The 17813-nt window shown below is 54.8% G+C and overlaps 1 protein-coding gene across 3 annotated transcripts in view; it reads right to left on the reverse strand.

Annotated features, from left to right (window-relative positions):
- Positions 1-17813, reverse strand: part of LOC119966403 (cilia- and flagella-associated protein 69-like) — a 181266-nt gene that overhangs the window by 17724 nt on the left and 145729 nt on the right. For all 3 annotated transcript variants that reach the window (XM_038798012.1, XM_038798011.1, XM_038798013.1), the window contains one exon: positions 10928-11125. In XM_038798012.1, the coding sequence (XP_038653940.1) occupies positions 10928-11125 (198 nt within the window). The remainder of the gene's footprint in view (positions 1-10927; positions 11126-17813) is intronic.

The raw sequence follows: 17813 nt of genomic DNA on the forward strand, positions 1-17813 counted from the left end.
CCCAAATTCCCAGATATTGGAAATTTGTCCTGGACGGACGTAACGGTAGCCTCCCCAGATCTGCTCCCTTCTCCGGGGAGTTCGCAGGAAGAAAATGACATTTGCTCATGCCCTGGTTTAACTTATACCCTGAAAAGGAGCCAAACTTCCTGAGCACCGCCATTATCTCCCCCACATTGGAGATTGGGTCCATGATGTATAACACAAATCGTCCGCATACAAGGACACCCTGGGCGGGATTCTATGATCCTGAGGCGAAGTTTGACGCCACTGGAAACGCCATCACGTTTCCCGACAGCATCAACATGGCCTCAGGATCAGCAATTCTGGCCCCTACAGAGGGCCAGCACGGTACTGGAGCGACCCACGCTGCTCCAACTGCTGATCCCGGTGTCAGCTGGGCGCCGCGGGGTCCGCGCATTCGCAGCGGCACCGGTGCCAACGCGTGCATGCGCAGTGGTACCGGCACCAATGCGCGCATGCACAATGGCTCCCTTCTCTTCGCCGGCACCGACGCAACTTGGCATAGGGCTACAGGGGCCGGCGCAGAAGAAAAGAGGCCCCCAGTCCGAGAGGCCTGTCCGCCAATCGGTGGGCCCCGATCGTGGGCCGGGCCACAATAGAGGCCCCCCCCCCGGGGTCGGACCCCCCTACCCCCCACAGGCTGCCCCCAGACCCTTCCCCGCCGAGGTCCCGCCGGCTAAGAGCAGATTAGAATGGGGCCGGTGGGACTCGGGTTTTCTGTTACGGCCGCTCAGCCCATGCCGGGCCGAGAATCGCCTGGGGGGGGGCCCTGTAGAGCTCTGCGGAGAATCGCGTCCCGGTGTCGGGGTGGGGTGGCGCGAATCGCGCTGGCCGCGGCAATTCTCCCGTCCGGCCCCGGGCTGATAGAATCCCCCCCCCCCTATGTTCCCTCCTTCCACGCTTTATTCCACTCCAGCTGGTAGATTACCTCAGCGCAATGGATAGCGGCTCGATCGCTAAGGCAAACAACCATGGAGATAATGGGCACAACTGTCTTGTACCACTGTTCAGCTGAAAGTACCCTGGGCTCAGAGGATCAGTACAAACACTCGCAGTGGGGGCCCTATATAAAAGCCAAATCCAAGATATAAATTATGGCTCAAAGTCAAACCGCCTCAGAATCTCGAATAGATACCCCAACTCAAACCTATCTAATGCCTTTTCTGCTTCCATTGAAATAATCACCTCTGGTTCGGTCACTGAGGAGGGTGACTACACCATGTTCAACAACCTCCTAAAGTAAATCCCGTCTGCTCCTCCAAAATCACCTCCGGCAGGCAAGGCTCCAAATGAGTCGCCAACACCTTAGCCAGCAACTTAGCATCAGCGTTTAACAGAGAAATAGGTCGGAACAACCCACATTTTGTGGGATTCTTGTCCTTTTTCAGAATCAAGTAAATTGATGCCTATGCCAGCGGGCTGGCAACATTCCTCCAGGACAGAGAATCATTAATATATTCCGCAGAAGTGGAACAAACAGACCAACGAATTGTTTATGAAGTTCAATAGGGAACCCATCAGGACCGAGTGCTTTGCCCATCTGCATTAAAGAAATACAATTCACGATCTCCTCTTGCCTAATCGGTGTCTCCAGCTCCTGTCTTTTCTTCTGTTGCACCTCTGGGAAGGTCAACCTATCCAAATTTGGTGTATCCACTTTGACCAAAACCACCGGCGTGCCAGCTAACACCCGACTAACAATTACATATCTCTCTCCCGAGTCTGCTAAAATGTTAACCGCAGAAAAAGCCACCCTCTTGTTAATCAGCACCACGGTCTCCCGCATCTTAATTCAAAACTCGAGTGATACATTTGCCCCACCCATCTTTTCCACCATCTTGTCTGATCCCTGACTCTCAGATGGGTCTCTTGTAAAAAAATCACATCAGCTTTCAAACTTTTCATAAGGACAAACACCCAGGATCATTTAACTGGGCCATTTAATCCTATCTCATTCCATGTTACCAAATGGATAGGGCCTCTGACCCCTGCCTTCCCCTTCCTCGGATCAGCCATATTCCCCCTTGTGAGGCAATCTGGCACGGTCGCAACCTGCACCAGCTCCAGACCCACCTAAAAAGACCACCATTACCCCCTTTGTGGTAGTTCAAAAACAAAGGGACTGTCACCGTCAGCAAATTACCCCTCTGCCCCACCTCCTACCCTCCCTCCTCAGTCCCAAACCCCAGACACCAGACAAACAACCCATCGAGAACCAAGAACCGCCCCCCCCTCTCCCATCCCAAATGAAACAGAAACAAAAAACCTAAGCTTGTTACCATGAAGAACAAAAGAAAAATAAACACGGTATACAGGGCTAAAGAGCTGGCTGTTAATGCAGACCAAGGCAGGCCAGCAGCACGGTTCAATTCGCTTTTCACAGTAATTTCATTGAAGCCTACTTGTGACAATAAGCAATTTTCATTTCATTTCATTTAATGAAACACATACAGTAATTAGGAAGGCAAATTTATTGCAAGGAGGATGGAGTATTGTGGTGAGATAACCACTGTAGTTATGTGTACTGCAGTAGGGGGATGTATGCCTGTACCTGTAATACAGGTTCCTCCGGTCAGCCCCTGCCGGCTAGCTCCGCCCACAGGGAGCTTGTGTATAAATATGTATGAGAGCTGCTCAGACCCTCAGTCTACAGTTGCGGATGGAGGGACAACATCGTACAGCAATAAAGCCTCTATTGTACTAGTCTCTCGGCTTTGAGTATAATTGTTAGCGCCACAATTTATTGCTGTACGATTTCCCAGTCACCATGGACATCAGAGTCAAGCCTGACCGTCTGCAGCTGGATCCACATTCGCCTCACGGCAGAAAAGACTTTGATCACTGGCTCGCAGTCTTAGAGGCCTACATCTCTTCAGCACACCCTCCCCCGACGGAGGCTCAGAAAAAGCAACTCCTGTACTCCAGACTTAGCTCCAGCGTCTTTCCGCTCATTCGAGATGCGACCGACTACACCGCAGCTATGGAACTGCTCAAGGAGAATTATGCACCATCGACGAACACCCTGTTTGCGAGGCATCAACTTTCTACTCGCGTCCAGCAGCCGGGTGAGTCGATTGAGGACTTCTGGAGGGCCCTTATACCTCTGGTACGAGACTGCGACTGCCGGGCCCTCACAGCCGCGGAACATTCGGATTTACTCATGCGCGATGCCTTCGTTACAGGCATTGCATCGGACCCCATCCGGCAACGACTGCTGGAAGGGGTCGCCCCCGACCTCGCGGCCACAAAGGCCCTGGCGCTCTCCATGACGGCCGCCTCCCGTAGTGCGCACACTTACTCCGCTAGCCACTCGGCCCACCCGTCCTACCCCTCGTGGACCCCGCAAACGGCTCCCCAGGCCCATCCGTCCCACCCCTCGTGGACCCCGCAAACGGCCCCCCCAGCAGCCGCCCCCGCGCACTATGCCTGCGCTGCCCACCACACCGCACCCCCTGGGGGTCCCCACTGTTACTTCTGCGGCCAACAGAAGCACCCTCGCCAGCGCTGCCCGGCCCGCACAGCGACCTGCAAAGCTTGTGGAAAGAAAGGCCACTTTGCAGCGGTATGTCAGTCCCGGACGGTCGCCGCTATTGCGCCGCCGGTCCCCACGCCTCAGCCGCTCCCTCAATTGGCCCCGCCGTCCGCTTCCCCTGACCCCACGTGCGATCAGTGGGCGCCGCCATCTTTTGCCGCCCCCGCCATGTGCGCACCATGGGCGCCGCCATCTTCATCCACCACAGCCATGTGCGTTCCATGGGCGCCGCCATTTTGTTCCGACCCCATAACGTGCGCGCCATGGACGCCGCCATTTTACCCACAGGTACTGCGGATGCCGCCATCTCGTCTCCAGGGGCCGCCATCACGGGACGCGGGTCGCTACCGCTCCTCGTCGGACTCATCTGACTCAACCGCCCACCAACCACTGCTCGCCTCCGTTACGCTCGACCAGTCCCGTCCTCGCAACCTGGCACCGTCTTCAACATCGGTGCTGGTCAACGGCCATGTGACCTCCTGCCTCATCGACTCCGGGAGCACCGAGAGCTTCGTCCACCCGGACACGGTAAGGCGCTATTCCCTTGCGATCCATCCCGCCGACCAGCAGATCTCCCTTGCCTCCGGTTCCCACTCTGTCCCGATCCGGGGTTTCTGCCTGGTTAAACTCACTGTACAGGGTGTGGAATTCGACCGTTTCCGTCTGTACATTCTCCCCGACCTCTGCACTTCACTCCTACTAGGCCTGGATTTCCAGTGCAATCTCCAGAGCCTCACCCTCAAATTCGGTGGACCCCTACCTCCCCTCACCGTTTGCGGCCTCGCGACCCTCAAGGTCGAGCCCCCCTCCCTCTTTGCCAATCTGACTGTGGATTGCAAGCCCGTCGCCACCAGGAGCAGACGGTACAGCACCCAGGACAAGGCCTTCATCAGGTCCGAAGTCCAGCGGCTGCTTCGGGAGGGTATCATCGAGGCCAGCAACAGCCCTTGGAGAGCCCAGGTGGTAGTGGTTAAGACCGGGGAGAAGCACAGGATGGTCGTGGACTACAGCCAGACCATCAACCGGTACACGCAGCTCGACGCGTACCCCCTCCCCCGCATTTCTGATATGGTCAATCAGATTGCACAGTACCGGGTCTTCTCTACTATTGACCTGAAATCTGCCTACCACCAGCTCCCCATCCGTAAATCGGACCGTCCCTACACTGCCTTTGAGGCGGACGGTCGTCTGTACCAATTTCTGAGGGTTCCCTTCGGCGTCACGAATGGGGTCTCGGTCTTTCAGCGAGAAATGGACCGAATGGTTGACCGGTACGGATTGCAGGCCACCTTCCCGTACCTCGACAATGTCACCATCTGCGGCCATGACCAGCAGGACCATGATGCCAACCTTTATAAATTCCTCCACACCGCATCTCTCCTTAATCTCACGTACAACAAGGAGAAATGCGTGTTCCGCACAGGCCGCTTAGCCATCCTTGGCTACGTAGTCCAAAACGGACTACTGGGGCCCGATCCCGACCGCATGCGCCCCCTCATGGAGCTCCCAATTCCCCACTGCCCCAAGGCCCTCAAACGCTGCCTTGGGTTTTTCTCTTATTACGCCCAGTGGGTCCCGCAATACGCAGACAAGGCCCGGCCACTTATCCAGTCCACACATTTTCCCCTCTCGGCCGAGGCACAACAGGCCTTCGCCTGCATTCGATCTGACATAGCCAGGGCGGGGATGCACGCCGTAGACGAGACTCTGCCTTTCCAAGTAGAGAGCGACGCTTCAGATGTCGCCCATGCCGCCACGCTGAATCAAGCCGGCAGACCCGTGGCATTCTTTTCACGCACCCTCCACGCCTCCGAAATTCGGCATTCCTCTGTCGAAAAGGAAGCCCAGGCAATCGTTGAAGCGGTGCGGCACTGGAGGCATTACCTGGCCGGCAGGAGATTCACTCTCCTCACTGACCAACGGTCGGTAGCCTTCATGTTCAACAACACGCAGCGGGGCAAGATCAAGAATGACAAAATCTTGTGGTGGAGAATCGAGCTCTCCACCTTTAACTACGAGATCTTGTATCACCCCGGCAAGCTCAACGAGCCCCCAGACGCCCTCTCCCGAGGTACATGTGCCAGTGCACAAGTGAACCAGCTCCGTGCCTTGCACGACAGACTTTGCCATCCGGGGGTCACCCGCTTGTACCATCTGATCAAAGCCCGCAATCTGCCCTACTCCGTCAAGGAAGTACGGACAGTCACCAGAGACTGCCAGATCTGTGCGGAGTGCAAGCCGCACTTCTACCGGCCAGATCGCGCGCGCCTGGTGAAAGCATCCCGCCCCTTTGAACGCCTCAGCGTGGACTTCAAAGGGCCCCTTCCCTCTACCGACCGCAACACCTACATCCTTAGTGTGGTCGATTAATTTTCTAGGTTCCCCTTTGCCATCCCATGCCCAGATATGACGTCTGCCACCGTCATCAAGGCCCTGGATTCCATTTTCGCCCTGTTCGGTTTCCCCGACTATATCCACAGTGACAGGGGATCCTCATTCATGAGCGATGAGCTGCGTCAGTTCCTGCTCAGCAGGGGTATCGCCTCCAGCAGGACGACCAGCTACAACCCCCGGGGAAACGGGCAGGTAGAGAGGGAGAACGGGACGGTATGGAGGGCCGTCCAGCTGGCCCTACGGTCCAGGAACCTCCCAGCCGCTCGCTGGCAGCAGGTCCTCCCTGACGCGCTCCATTCCATTCGGTCGCTACTGTGCACCGCAACTAACAGTACACCCCATGAACGTGTTTTTGCCTTCCCTAGGAAGTCCACATCCGGAGTGTCGCTCCCGACTTGGCTCACGACTCCGGGCCCAGTCCTTCTCCATAGGCATGTACGGCACCACAAGGCGGAACCCCTGGTGGACAAAGTACGCCTTCTCCACGCCAACCCTCAGTATGCCTACGTGGAGTTCCCCGACGGCCGCCAGGACACAGTCTCGCTCCGGGACCTGGCTCCCTCAGGTGCCGATCCCATGCCCACACCCCTTCCTGCGCCAACCCCTGCGCCCCCCTATTCGTCCCCATCAGGTCCATCCCTCATCCCCCTGCCCACCCTGGAGGACATGGAAGATTTCGGCTTGCTCTCGGAGTCATCCCGCCAGCAGCCAGCACCAACACCGCCAGCACCTGCACCATCGGGGCCATCACCGCCTGTGCCGACGTCACCACCACAGCTACGCCGATCACAGCGGAACGTCCGACCACCGATTCGGCTCAACCTGTAACCTGCTAACCGGATGGACTCTTGATTTTCCTTGTTGCACCCTCTTGTAAATAGCATCCTTTGTATTAGAGTTACATGTCACCCCCGCCGGACTCATTTTTTACAGGGGGTGAATGTGGTGAGATAACCACTGTAGTTATGTGTACTGCAGTAGGGGGATGTATGCCTGTACCTGTAATACAGGTTCCTCCGGTCAGCCCCTGCCGGCTAGCTCCGCCCACAGGGAGCTTGTGTATAAATATGTATGAGAGCTGCTCAGACCCTCAGTCTACAGTTGCGGATGGAGGGACAACATCGTACAGCAATAAAGCCTCTATTGTACTAGTCTCTCGGCTTTGAGTATAATTGTTAGCGCCACAATTTATTGCTGTACGATTTCCCAGTCACCATGGACATCAGAGTCAAGCCTGACCGTCTGCAGCTGGATCCACATTCGCCTCACGGCAGAAAAGACTTTGATCACTGGCTCGCAGTCTTCGAGGCCTACATCTCTTCAGCACACCCTCCCCCGATGGAGGCTCAGAAAAAGCAACTCCTGTACTCCAGACTTAGCTCCAGCGTCTTTCCGCTCATTCGAGATGCGACCGACTACACCGCAGCTATGGAACTGCTCAAGGAGAATTATGCACCATCGACGAACACCCTGTTTGCGAGGCATCAACTTTCTACTCGCGTCCAGCAGCCGGGTGAGTCGATTGAGGACTTCTGGAGGGCCCTTATACCTCTGGTACGAGACTGCGACTGCCGGGCCCTCACAGCCGCGGAACATTTGGATTTACTCATGCGCGATGCCTTCGTTACAGGCATTGCATCGGACCCCATCCGGCAACGACTGCTGGAAGGGGTCGCCCCCGACCTCGCGGCCGCAAAGGCCCTGGCGCTCTCCATGACGGCCGCCTCCCGTAGTGCGCACACTTACTCCGCTAGCCACTCGGCCCACCCGTCCTACCCCTCGTGGACCCCGCAAACGGCAAACACACCTGGTCTGGCCGTTCGTAAAAACGGACGTAAAGTGCCAATTTTTAAAACCATGGCACCGATTGGCACGGCAGTACCACGGCCGCCCCACTGTATCACTTCGCGGGGCGGCTGAGGGGCATCCCGGCCCGCGCATGCGCGGGTTTCGCGCAAATACGCGATGACGTCATCCACGCATGCGCGGGTTGAGTCTTCCAATCCGCGCATGCGCGGCTGACGTCATGTGACGCGTCAGCCGGCGCAAACTCTGGCAAGCGGGCTTAACGAAATTCGTTAAGCCCGCGATGCCGGAGTTTACGGCGGCGGCATGCTAGCCCCGACCGGGGACCAGAATCGGTTCCCGGTCGGGGAGGGGGAGGCTGGCGTCAAACCCGCCCGGATTTGACGCCAGCCTTACGATTTCTCCCTCTCTGGGAGAATCGCGCCCGCAGAGTGTTGGTGAGGCCACATATAGGGTGGTATTCTCCGCTCCCGATAAAAATCGGGATGGCCGTCGTGAAGTCAGCCGAGCTTCACGACGGCCTCGGGGCCCGCTCCCCACACCTAATTCATCCCCACCCGGGGGGCTAGGAGCGGGCCCCCTGCCGTTCCCGGCCGCGACCTGGTCACGCCGGAAATGACGCGGAAACGGCGCTTTTCTGATGTCATCCGCGCATACGCGGGTTGCCGATTCCAACCCACGCATGCGCGGATGACATCAGCGCGCAGACGGCACGAACCCGCGCATGCGCGGTGCCATCTTTCTCCACCGCCGCCCGGCAAGACATGGCGGTTTGATCTTGCCAGGCGGCGGAGGGGAAAGAGTGCGTCCGTTTTGGACGCTGGCCCGACGATCGGTAGGCACCGATCGCGGGCCTGTCCCCTCCCGAGCACAGTCGTGGTGCTCCGGTCCCAATCGGGCCCCTAGATGTCCCAAACGGGGATCTGGCGCCTGTTTCATGAATGCAGCGACCAGGTGTGGTTGCTGCCGTGGTGAAACGGGCGTGAAGGGCCGGCCGCTCGGCCCATCAGGCTCGGAGAATCGCCGCTCGCTGTGAAAAACGGCGAGCGCCGATTTTTCCGAGCCCGTGGGTCGCTGGAGGCGCCAGGGGGGCATAAAAAATGTCGGGATGCCCTCCCACGATTCTCCCACGCCACGTGGGGAGCGGAGAATTACGCCCATAGAGTTTACCGTATACTTTTTGGTCTTCTTATTTGAGGAGAAATATACTTGCATTGGAGTCAGTTCAGAGAAGGTTAAATAACTGACTTCTGGGATAAAGGGGTTGTTTTATGAGGAATGACTGAGCATGTTGGACTATATCATTGGAGTTTAGAAGAATGAGAGGTGATCTTGCTAAACCATTATTCTGAAAGAGTTTGTGGGAGAATCTAGAGTTGGGATACATAGGGCGCGATTCTCTGCTGCCCACGGTGGGTCAGAGAATAGTGGGAGGGCGTCCCCGACAGTTTTCACGCCCTCCCGCTATTCTCCCCCCCCCCCCACGGCCGCCCCACGACACGAATCGCTGCTCGCCGTTTTTTACGGTGAACAGCAATTCTCCCCAGGCCGATGGGCCGAGTGCCCAGGCCTTTACGGCCGTTTTTACGGCAGCAAACACACCTGCTTGCTGCCGTCGTAAAAACGGCCGCAACATGCCCATTCTGGGCATCCAGGGCCCCGATTGGCACGGCAGTACCACGGCTGTACCAAGGGGGGCATGGGCCCGCGATCGGTGGACACCGATCGCGGGCAGTGCGTCCGTAACGGACGCACTCTTTCTCCCTCCGCTGCCCCGCAGGATCAGTCCGCGGGGCGGCCGAGGGAGATGACGGCCCCGCACATGCGCGTGTTGAAGCCGTCCAATCTGCGCATGCGCGGCTGATGTCGTCGTGCGCGTCAGCCGCCGTGACGCTTGGCGCGCGGACTTAGCGACGGTCGCTAAGGCTGCGATGCCGTGCTTCACGGGGCCCCGCCCGGGGGGGAGAATCGGGACCCGGAGGGGGCGCGGAGGCTGCCGTGAAACACGGCCAGTTTCACGGCAGCCTTTCCGATTCGCCGCATTTGCGGAGAATCGCGCCCATAATTTCGGAATATGGTGTCGGCTATTTAAGGTGGTGAAGAGGGGGATTTTCCTTTTTCAAAGGGTAATTAATCTTTGGCATTCACTATCCCAGAGAACTGCCTGAGGCCGAGCCATTGAATATATTCAAGAGTGAGCTAGACAGATTCTTGAACCAAAGGGCAGTAAAGGGTTCTGGGGAACAGGATGGAAAGTGGGGTTAAGGGCAAGAGATTGGATATGCCAGGGTTGTTTCCTCTAGAACAGAGGAGGCAGGCTTGTTTCCCCAAGCTGAGGAGTCAATTATCGGAGATATAGATTTAAGATGATTGATAGGATTACACAGAACATGAGCAGAAACTGGGCATCTGGAATTCACTGCCTAAGTTGGTGGTTGAGGCTGAAATATTCAACTAATTTTCAAGGTACCTGAATCTGCATCGAAAGTGCTGTAACCTGCAAGTCCACTGACCGCAGGAAAGTGGGATTAAAATGAACAGCTAGTTTCGTTTTCTTTGACTGATTTAGACACAATGAGCAAAATGGCCACTATCTGCACCATAACACTTCTATGGTTCTATGAGATCAGTGATGATCATATTTAATGATGGTGCAGGCTCGAGGAGTAAATTCTCTTATTTTTATGCTTTAGGGGCTTTTCACAGTAACTTCATTGAAGCCGACTTGTGACAATAAGCGATTATTATTATTACTGCAGCAGTCCAACAAGAAGGTCTATCACAAGCTTTTGAAAGGCAACTAGAGATGGGTAAGAAATACCAGCCTTATCAGTCTACCAGGATGAGCATTTAACACTCATTTTTTATGAACAAGCTAAGCACATGATAAAAATCATTTTTTTCTTCCAGAGCCACTTTTGATGTGGGAGCAATTTAAAACTTGCATTGGGCACAAATAGAATTGGTGAGATTGGATAGGATGCCAATTCCCAACTGTCTTGCATACAATTGCACCAGTGGAAACTATCCTTCAAATGTAGAAAAGAATAATTCACCAATCAAATTGTAGAATAACTTTAAACAGACATTTACAAAGTTAGGAAAGTTGTCTAAACTCATAATAAACAATTACATTTGCTAAAATATCAAATTCATTAAAACTCAACTTACCTCTGCATACATTTTTTCTTCATCAAATACATCCTGTTTTTGGTGGTTTTCAAGTATATCAGTTTGATGGTGAGCTACCTGTCTACCAAGATTCTCATAATGCTTCGTAATCGTATACAAGCTGTCAAGGTCTAGATTTATGGGGTGAACTGCTTCCCGCTTGAATTCCCTATCAATTTCATTCCATATGCTTCCCACCTGTATAAGAATTGTTATTAAGTAAAATTTTACATAAATTTGTGATAGTTCCTTTCTAAACAATTATTCAATATGCGATTTGCAAAACCATTTGTTTATCATGAAGGTAGAGCCCCTTCTTAGTACTTTCTAGTCAATCAAGCTCAATCAAGAGCGAGGGGAGCGACTGAAGATAACAGTGGATGTGTGGGTAAACGAGAGGAGTGGAGAGTCAGGATCATAAGAAAAGAAATAAATACTTGCATTTATACAGTGCTTTCCATGGCCACTGGACATTTCAAATCACTTTGAGTCAACAAACTACTTCTGAAATGTAGTCACTGTTGTAAAGTAGAAAATATAGCAGCCAGTTGCATACAAATAACTTCTACATACAGCACTGTGAGATAATCTGTTATAGTGATGCAGGGCTAGATATTGGCTAGCACAGTGGGATAACTTCCCTTCAAATTAGTGCCATGGGATCTTTTACATCAACCCCAGTAGGCCTCAGTTCAACATCTCATCCAAATGACAGAGCAGAAATCCCTAAAGACTACAGTGGTTCGCAATTTTCCGTCATCTCGATAGCGGGTGTCAATACATTCCGGAATGCACGTACAGTAAACATCGTTTGCATGTCATTAGCGGGCCTGACCAGATATTCTCTGGGGCCTCTGCGATTCTCCTCCTCTGACGGGCCGAGTTCCCAACGGCGCGGTTTACTTGTGCTTTGTGGCTGATGAGGGAGAAAGAGGAGGTAGGACACAGAGAGGCGTGAATGTGGGCTACCGGACTGGTCACTGGCTGGGCTGGCTGGGGATCCCTGCCAGAACCGGGCTGGAGGGGAGGTGATGGGGGAAAGGGTCGAGTGGCTGGGACTGGTGCAGTGTCCAGGCACAGACCGCCATTACCGCGGCCTGCAAGGTAGCCACCTTGCTGCGCACCCCACTGATCACCCACCTTGGCCCTTGGTTCTGCAGAGTGACGCCGGTCTTACAAGTGCCCCCACGCCCCCACCTCCACACCCCACCCTCCGCCATACCCTACCCAACCCTTCCGCACCCTGGTGATAGCCCACCCAGGGCAACGCCCACAGTAGCCCCATACGAGGGCACCAGGCTAGGGCCACGAAGCGTACCGCTGGCAAGGGCAGTACCAGCCAATGGCATCAGGGGCAGGTGCCAGGGCCAGAGGCCTCATGTGGGCACTGACGGGGTGCGTAGGGAACATGCCAGGGCAGAGCCCGCAGTGCCAACCAGGGCCACTGTGTGACAATTAGATCTGGTTGGGCATGGGGGTACGCACCATGCTAAAATACTCTCCATCCTGGGCGACTGTCATCTGTTCCTCTAAGGCATGCCCCACACTGCAGCCTCCTCCTCCTCGGGCAGCACCAGCTCATACAACTACTGGACCTCCCCCAGAGCTGCAGCGACTAGCATGAAGGCCACCACAACTGGTTGAATTCCAATATCCATTGTCGGCGGTGGGGGAGGGGGGGGGGGGGGGGGGGTGTGTGTGTGTGTGTGTGTGTGTGAAAGACCGGCATATTCATACTCACTGTTAGTTCCCTGGGGACACCATCTGATTCCTGCCCACGGTAGCACTTTCCACCGTCCACCTGGGTGATCCCTGCATGAGAGCTGGTCATTCCATCACACTGTCCCATCAAATCCCTGGGGTGACTGTGATGGGGATGGTCGTGGCGGGGGGGGGGGGAACCCAGGTCACCCAAAACATCTGCCCATTCCCTCCCCGCACCCCCAGCCCCACTCTGGCCAGCCAGACCATTCCACCTCTCACTCCCATCTGACAGAGCACCAAGGCTGGCTATAATAATAATCTTTATTAGTGTCAGAAGTAGGCTTACACACTACAATGAAGTTACTGTGAAAATCCCTTAATCGCCACATCTGTTCTGGTACACTGAGGGAGAATTCATAATGTCCAATTCACCTAACAAGCACGTCTTTCAGGACTTGTGGGAAGAAACCGGAGCACCCGGAGGAAACCCACGCAGGCACAGTGAGATTGTGCAGACTCCGCGCAGACAGTGACCCAAGCGGGAATCAAACCTGGGACCCTGGTGCAGTACTAACCACTGCCCTACCATGACGTACCTGCACCATCACGGTGGTAACAGGTGTTTAATGTGCACAAATATATACATATACGTGCTTTAGCCCCTATAAATAAACTGTGCCCTGCATCCGTGCCAGCTTAACTGGTGTCTAACTTTCTGGCCTTACGGGCCCTAACGCTATGTCTAGGTGGGTTTCCAGATATACACCAGGAGTGGAGGCGGCCTGCTGTGATTCCCGCCCTGTGACCTGGGTCCTCATTTGCGGGCGTCTTCGGGGGAGACTGGGCCTGGGTGGGTCCTGCTGCTGCTCAGGTGTCCCAGGTGGTATGGTGCCACTATGTTCGCCTGCTGCCCACCAGATGCATTACAGACTGGAGGGGTCCCTCTACCACCTGCGCCCAGGCACAGTGAATATCGGTGGCTGGCAGCCTCCTTTCCGGGCCGAGGGACAAGGTCATCCGTCTCTCCTCCATGACATCCAGGAGCGTCTCGAGCTCTGTGTCACGAAATGTGGGGCCGCAGGTCTTACTGCCACCTTGTTGTCAGGGCTGGTGTATGTAGTGAGTGAATTGTGTATTTGCGGCTACAGCGAAGTGTCAATCACAAAACTGGCGAATCCGGCACCGTTTCTCAATGGAATCAATTGTGTTCCACGTGGTGCCTGAATTAGCCCCTCAGCAGTAGCAGAATCGGTCCAGGTGCGGCGCCAGTTTTGCTGTCATGGATTTCTACGAATTCTGCTTCGGCGTTAACACTCAGTCTCAGAAACGGAGAATCCCGCACATGGGGTGGGATTCTCCGATCCCCCACCGGGTCGGAGAATCGCCGGGGGTCGGCGTGAATCCCGCCCTCGCCGTCCTCCAAATTCTCTGGGCCCCCAAAGATCGGCCCGGCGTGAGTCGCGCCACACGCCTCGGAGAATGGCGGGGTCTGCGCGACTCAATGGGCCCCGGGGCTGCCCGAATTCTCCGGTCCGCAATGGACCAAAGTCCTGCCCGTCTTTTGCTGGTCCCGCCAGCGTAAATTGGAATAGGTCCCTTACCAGCGGGACCTTGCGGTGCAGGTGGCCTCTGGGATTTTTGGGGGGGCGCGGGGGGATCTGGCACCGGGAGGTGCCCCCACGGTGGCCTGGCCTGCGATTGGGGCCCACCAATCCGCGGGCGGGCCTGTGCTGTGGGGACACTCTATCCTTCCGCACCGGAGGCTGTACCGGTCCGCCATTCCCGGTGCGGAAGCGAAGCCCTCTGCGCATGCACGGGTATGATGCCAGCATGCGTTGGCACTCCCGCGCATGCGCCAACACGTGCCGGCGTGGCGGCAAGTACCATTCCCGCCGGCCGGCAAGGCGCAAACCACTCCAAGGCGGGCCTAGCCCCTGATGGTGCGGAGGATTCCGCACCTTTGGGGCGGCCAGATGCCGGAGTGGATTACGCCACTCCGTCCCGCCGGGACCCCCCGCCCTGCCGGGTAGGGGAGAATCCCGCCCATGGTGTGTGAATTTCAAGGCTAAGAATCTGTAGTTTCTTTACCAGTAATACTTTACCAAATTAATAAACTAGATTAGAATTAATGTGTATAACTAAAATAATCAATTGGAAAAATATTTTAGCCAATGTTGTTAGTGTAACCTCACATGCATATACTGGGCGCAATTCTCCGCACTCACGACGGTGCGGAGAATAGCGGGGTTCGTAAAATTCTACGGCCACGCTAGTCTGACGCCCTCCCGCTATTCTCCCCCCCCACGCCCGACTCCCGATACGAATCGCTGCCGCCGTTTTTTTACGGCCAGCAGCGATTCTCAGCTGGCCGATGGGCCGAGTTCCCAGCCCTTTACGGCTGTTTTTACGAACGGCCAGACCAGGTGTGTTTGCCGTTCGTAAAAACAGCCGTAAAGTTCCGATTTTTAAAACCATGGCACCGATTGGCACGGCAGTACCACGGCCGTGCCAAGGGTGCCATGGGCCCGCGATCGGTGGGCACCGATCACGGGCAGCGGGTCCGATACCCGCGCACTCTTTGTCCCTCCGCCGCCCCACTGTATTACTTCGCGGGGCGGCTGAGGGGCATCCCGGCCCGCGCATGCGCGGGTTTCGCGCAAATGCGCGATGACGTCATCCGCGCATGCGCGGGTTGGAGTCTTCCAATCCGCGCATGCGCGGCTGACGTCATGTGACGCGTCAGCCGGCGCAAACTCTGGCAAGCGGGCTTAACAAAATTCGTTAAGCCCACGATGCCGGAGTTTACGGCGGCGGCATGCTAGCCCCGACCGGGGACCAGAATCGGTTCCCGGTCGGGGGGGGGGGAGGCTGGCGTCAAACCCGCCCGGATTTGACGCCAGCCTTACGGTTTCTCCCTCTCTGGGAGAATCGCGCCCACTGTTTTTTTTTACGCTTAGGGAAATAGCGGGGGAAGTGGTGGAAAGATCTTTGAGCTGATTATCACCCTGGAGAACCGTGTTGAAAGCTTCTTCTGTGATCAACAAGTTCTGGCGTTGGATGCAAATATGGACCTTCGCAAATACAGACCTTCTGGTCCATGGGTAGGGGTGCTACCACTGCCTCCTTATTTATAGCTCATGAAATAAGTAAACAATTTAGTTAGACATGGCAGGGCAGGGGGTGTGCTGTAGCTGCAGCACTTATGGACAGCACTGAAGCCCTGGACAATCATATCTGCAGCAATTAATGCAATATGAGGAACTTCAACTAAGAGAGTTAAACCTGCCAGGCTATCTGTTGGGCACAGTCCTCTCCTGCTTCTCGTTAAATTATGATTTGAAAGGTGGTTATGTTTTGGGACTGTGTCTTTAAATGAGGATAAAATAAAGAGGATCGTATGACTTGTTCTACTGTCTGCCAGACAGGAAGCCTGGGCGGCTCGATTTTTAGAGACTAAAGACCAAATGGTCTTACTGGAAATAAAGTCGCATGTCGGTTATTCTTGGAGACAATGGGAGCAGCACAGTGGAAACACTGTGAGCCGTCAAAGTCTGAGAAAAGTGCTGTGAATGTCTGGTTGTAAACACTTATGCTTTAAACTGTCTATTTAGTTTCAAGGTAAAAGAGAGTTGGGCTCTCAAAGGTAGGTAATTAGCACCTCTACCTGGACACTGCCATAGAAATGGGTTTTTAGAGGGGAAAGATTTCTTAGATATCCCTAGAAAATTACAGGCACAGTTCCTCTGCGAGGACATGGGAGAGAAAGAGCAGTTTGAAGCCAAAATGCCAAATATCTTTATGGTTTACTGTGCAGGAATGCAGCTGGAAGTTCATTCTTGGATGGAAAAGGACAAATTTGAGGGGAGTTTAAATTAGGCTGAAAATGTTGCCTTGCTTTAGCTAGAGGATAAGTCTCCAGGAAAACTTGTGCAGTGAAAGACAGTTCTGAAGTTAAACATTTCCAGAATAGAAAAGGAAGATTTACAGAGCAATCATGAATGCCCCAGAACCCAGTTAAGTCCAGGATATCACTGGGGCCAGGCTGGCTGGCCCTAGAGAAGGGAATAGTGGGGCATGTTGGACAGTGCTGGGGTGGGTGGAAGCAGGAGGGAGAACTATGGGAAATCTGATTTCTGCCAGGAGTCTGAAAAGAGGTACTTTGCTCCCCTTTCACAGATCAGCAGGGTCAAACCTGCTGGGCTGCATGATGGGCCTCCTGTCATTCATTAAATTGAGTGGTGGCAGTATGAGATCGTTAAATGGCATTAATTACTAAAAAAGGGTCTCAATTGGGCCTTAGTGGGGTGACCCACCCATGAATCCCTCACAGCTCATTAAATCGTGGCATGAGTCTGCCCGCTTGCTTTCTGGCCTGGGAGGTGGCTTGTAAAATACAGCACATGTATAATTATAGAAAATTAAACACATCAACAAAGAACAGTGTGGGAAGAGCAGGTTTTGATGCATGGACACCAATGCTAGGGAGTTTTGCAATGGGATATGCTCCACTTTATACAGGCTGGTATCAGAATCCTGACCAATTGTGTAACTGTGGTTATGGGTAGGGCATTAAACTAAAAGAATCAGGGAGGTATCAGGTGAAATCAAATAGAGAAATCTGAAGAGAAAAGTTGAGGCATCATAGCAGTGTAACAATTGGGGTAAAGAGAGGAAAGAATGGAGGGCGCGATTCTCCGCACTCACGACGGGTCGGAGAATAGCGGGCGTCGCAAATTTTTACGGCGACGCTGGTCCGACGCCCTCCCGCTATTCTCCGAACCCCGCACAAACTCCGAGTCGCCATTCCCGCCAAACGCCTCCATTACGCCCCCGACACGACCAGAATCGCTACAAATTGCCCCCCCCCCCGCTATTCACCGGCCCGGATGGGCCGAAGTCCCGACGTCATCGCGCACTGTTTACACGGCGTCAAACACACCTGATTTTTAAGTTCGTCAACCAGTCGTGCTGGCTGACGACTGCTTCCAGGATGTTAGCGCACCGCTCAGCGCACCGCTCAGCGCACCGCTCAAGTCTGGCCACAACGGAGAGGACAGTGGGGGAGACGGAGAGGGCTGTGGGGGAGACGGAGAGGGGGGGAGTGGGGAGACGGAGGGGGGGAGTGGGGGAGATGGAGGGGGGGAGTGGGGGAGATGGGGGGGAGTGGGGGAGACGGAGGGGG

This window comes from Scyliorhinus canicula, chromosome 5 (assembly GCF_902713615.1).
Source record: "Scyliorhinus canicula chromosome 5, sScyCan1.1, whole genome shotgun sequence".
NCBI classification, from domain to species: domain Eukaryota; kingdom Metazoa; phylum Chordata; class Chondrichthyes; order Carcharhiniformes; family Scyliorhinidae; genus Scyliorhinus; species Scyliorhinus canicula.